The sequence below is a fragment of the Acomys russatus genome, chromosome 28 (genome assembly GCF_903995435.1).
Source record: "Acomys russatus chromosome 28, mAcoRus1.1, whole genome shotgun sequence".
NCBI lineage: Eukaryota > Metazoa > Chordata > Mammalia > Rodentia > Muridae > Acomys > Acomys russatus.
In genome coordinates, this window is record NC_067164.1 from 13186195 (window position 1) to 13189272 (window position 3078).

The 3078-nt window shown below is 35.9% G+C and overlaps 1 protein-coding gene across 1 annotated transcript; it reads right to left on the reverse strand.

Moving 5' to 3' along the window:
- Positions 1–825: 825 nt before the first annotated feature.
- Positions 826–1173, reverse strand: LOC127210998 (60S ribosomal protein L30-like). Its single transcript, XM_051170811.1, has one exon. The coding sequence runs from the start codon at positions 1171–1173 to the stop codon at positions 826–828; it is 348 nt and encodes a 115-aa protein (XP_051026768.1).
- Between the last annotated feature and the right edge of the window lie 1905 nt (positions 1174–3078).

Below are 3078 nucleotides of genomic sequence, written 5' to 3' on the forward strand. Positions count from 1 at the left end.
CTCACAACCTTCTCCCCCAACCCCATAGGCATTGCCTCAAATTCTCTTTGTTATTGAGTGATCCCGGTATCAAGCAAGTTGCTCGAGGTACTTTACCATATAATGTCCATATTCACAAGCCTTCCCTAGCTTTACAATTATCTTAGGATGTAACCCACACTCTTTAATTGTTCTTAAGAGCGTATGCAACCTGTTCTGTATGCATTTCAATTTCTGTTTAAATAGTCTGTCCTCAACGACATTTTTCATTAACATGTAGACTGATATGTTTCTCATGACAATACACATTTCAGTATCTTCTTACTAACAAAAATAAAATTAAACATTCTCTGTCACTAATATGGCTGTCTTTTAGCTAATAATGTTGGGTGGGATTTTCAGTAAATAATGCCTGGATTGCTGAAATTTCCACAAAGCAAATGTTTAACAGTTGTTTCCATTCACCTTAACTATCCAAAACCTTTAAAGTTTCCTTTGTGACATTGCTATAATTAGACTTGGTCAGTGATTTGCTTATTTAAATTTTTTAGTGCTTGTTCTTCTAATAAATAAGACAAGAACAGGGCTCAGCCCTTTTTATTCTAATTCTGTATATCTCATATCTATCGGTTTCTACACAAAATAATAACAGCCTTATGTTCAAGTGATGAATATATAAAGTGTGAGAGAGGGAATAATAAGACCCACAGTACAAAGGAGGCATTAAATAAGTCAGTTAAATATGGTTTATTTTGCTGTAGGCTATTAAAGGTATTTTCTTTTCTTTCTTTTCTCTTTTCTAAAATGAGCTCTGGCAACGTTTTATTAAAGGAAATTTTTCCTGGTTTACTTTTCACCAGTCTGTTCTGGCATGCTTCTTATAATATCAGAATCACTCGGGTCAATGATAGCCAGTGTGCATACTCTGTAGTATTTTCCACACGCTGTTCCTAATTCAATATTACTGCCACTGTAGTGATGGACACTAGTTCTAGTCAATGTGGCATAGTATTCTTTTTCAGATTTCCGCAAAGCTGGGCAGTTGTTGGTGAGGATAACCAATTTTGCTTTGCCTTTTCTTATCATCTTCAGAGTCTGTTTGTATCCCAGGACATACTTTCCACTTTTCATAACAAGCTGGAGCCTAGAGCTGATTGACTTCAGAGACTTTTTCGTCTTCTTTGTAGCCACCATCTTCCTGCCTTAGGTGCAGGACAATCCCCCAAACAAGAAGCTATTAAAGATATTTTCAATAAAGAATTTTTTTTTTTTTTTTTGCTTTTCAGTGAATGGTTATGGTCTCCAGGGACTACTAATTGTCTTCAAGGCCACTAGCTTACACAGTGTTAAAATCACAAGGGTGGACCCAGCTGGGGAATAGAAGAACTAGTTCCCCAAAGCATTCTGAATTTGAGAGACAGGAAAATAAGAAGTATCAGGCTGGAGAGATGGCTCAGAGGTAAAGAGCACTTGACTGTTCTCGCAGAGGTCCTGAGTTCAATTCCCAGCAACCACATGGAAGCTCTTGACCGTGTATAATGTCTGGTGCCCTCTTCTGGCATACAGGCACACATTCAGCAGAACACTGTGTACATAATAAATAAATAAATAAATAAATAAATAAATAATTTTTTAAAAAATGAGAAGTAGCTTGTTACAAGCTAAGAGTTGAAGGGAGCAGGCTATGACAGAGTGAGTACAAGTAAGGTAAGTATGGGGACCTACATGAGACTTTGCAATGTGGATGATCATTAAGAGCTTAACAAAAGCTGTTCTAGACGTGTTCTAATGAGAAGCCATTTGTACCATGATAAAATTATTTGCAAATATAAGCGTGCATACTGTGTGTCACAGACAGCTAATTTGTAGAAGAATGTCCTGAAAGGATGCCTGTGCATTTGTGCCATCGAATCTGCTTAGGAATGCTCAGAGAGAAATATGTCAGTGTAGAGCACCCTCAAGATGTAATGCTGATAACTACGGTCATGGATACAGTATCATAGACTTTACAGGACAATTATTAGCACATTTTATGCCTTGCTTGCAAGTAGAACTTGTGTTCTGATGGATATGCCCCAAGTGTGGAAAAACGTGAAGGAAGTGATGGTTATTAGGATGTCACCCATAATCAGCAGTTACACCGGGGAAGGTGAAGCAAGGAAAGCTGGAGGTACATCTGTGTTGATGCCCACAAGACCGTGGATATCAGCGATGTTGTTTCTTTTAAGTGATATTAACTAGCCATAAGCAAACACCCGTGTTTTTGAGAAATCGTTATTTTGTTTATTAGAATTATAACTTTTGAATCTTTTGTATTTAAAAAAAAACATTCAACATAAGTAAATTCATTTGTAAATCTAACAGCAGATATTGCAGACGCTGGACCTTTTCAGTGTTAGGTTTGTGTCAGCTCACATCAAAGTGCCCTTTCTAACTATGCAGTCAGGTCTAACTTTACTCATACGCATTATGTTGTGTTAAGTGGTATGTCCTGGAAAGGATTCCATAGGTTGTTTTTAATGAGTAACTCCATACCTACCAGCACAATTTCACAGTTCCTGCTCCAGCATTCAGAATAGAAAATTGTCAACATCTTGCCACTTTATCTTCTTTTTTTTTTTTTAAGAACTAAAACATCACAGGTAATATATATCCCTATATTCTTTTATCTTCAGTGAGGCAACCTGTTCCAATCTTATAGTCAACAATGAAGAATGAATTTAATTCCTCTCTTTTTGGTTTGTTTGTAAGACCTTCACATACTTGAGTATTATATTCATGAATTAAATACAGTATTGTTTTGATAGTTTTAAAAATGAACCAAAGTACTGCCTGTAAGGTTCGCTATTATGTAGCCTTTTTCTGAGACATTATTTGATTTGCCTCTGAATTATCTGCTTAAACTGCTATATAGTAAGTCTGTGTTTTGAATATTGTGTTGCAGTTATCTGCAGTTATTTGTTGAATAAATATTCCGTGCATATTTTGAATGAATGCTAAAGATTTTATTTTAAAAAATAGCTCATTTTGACTTTGAAGTACTCAGCCCTAATTGGGATGCTTTTAATCAAAGTTTAAGGCTCAGGATATATGAAGAAG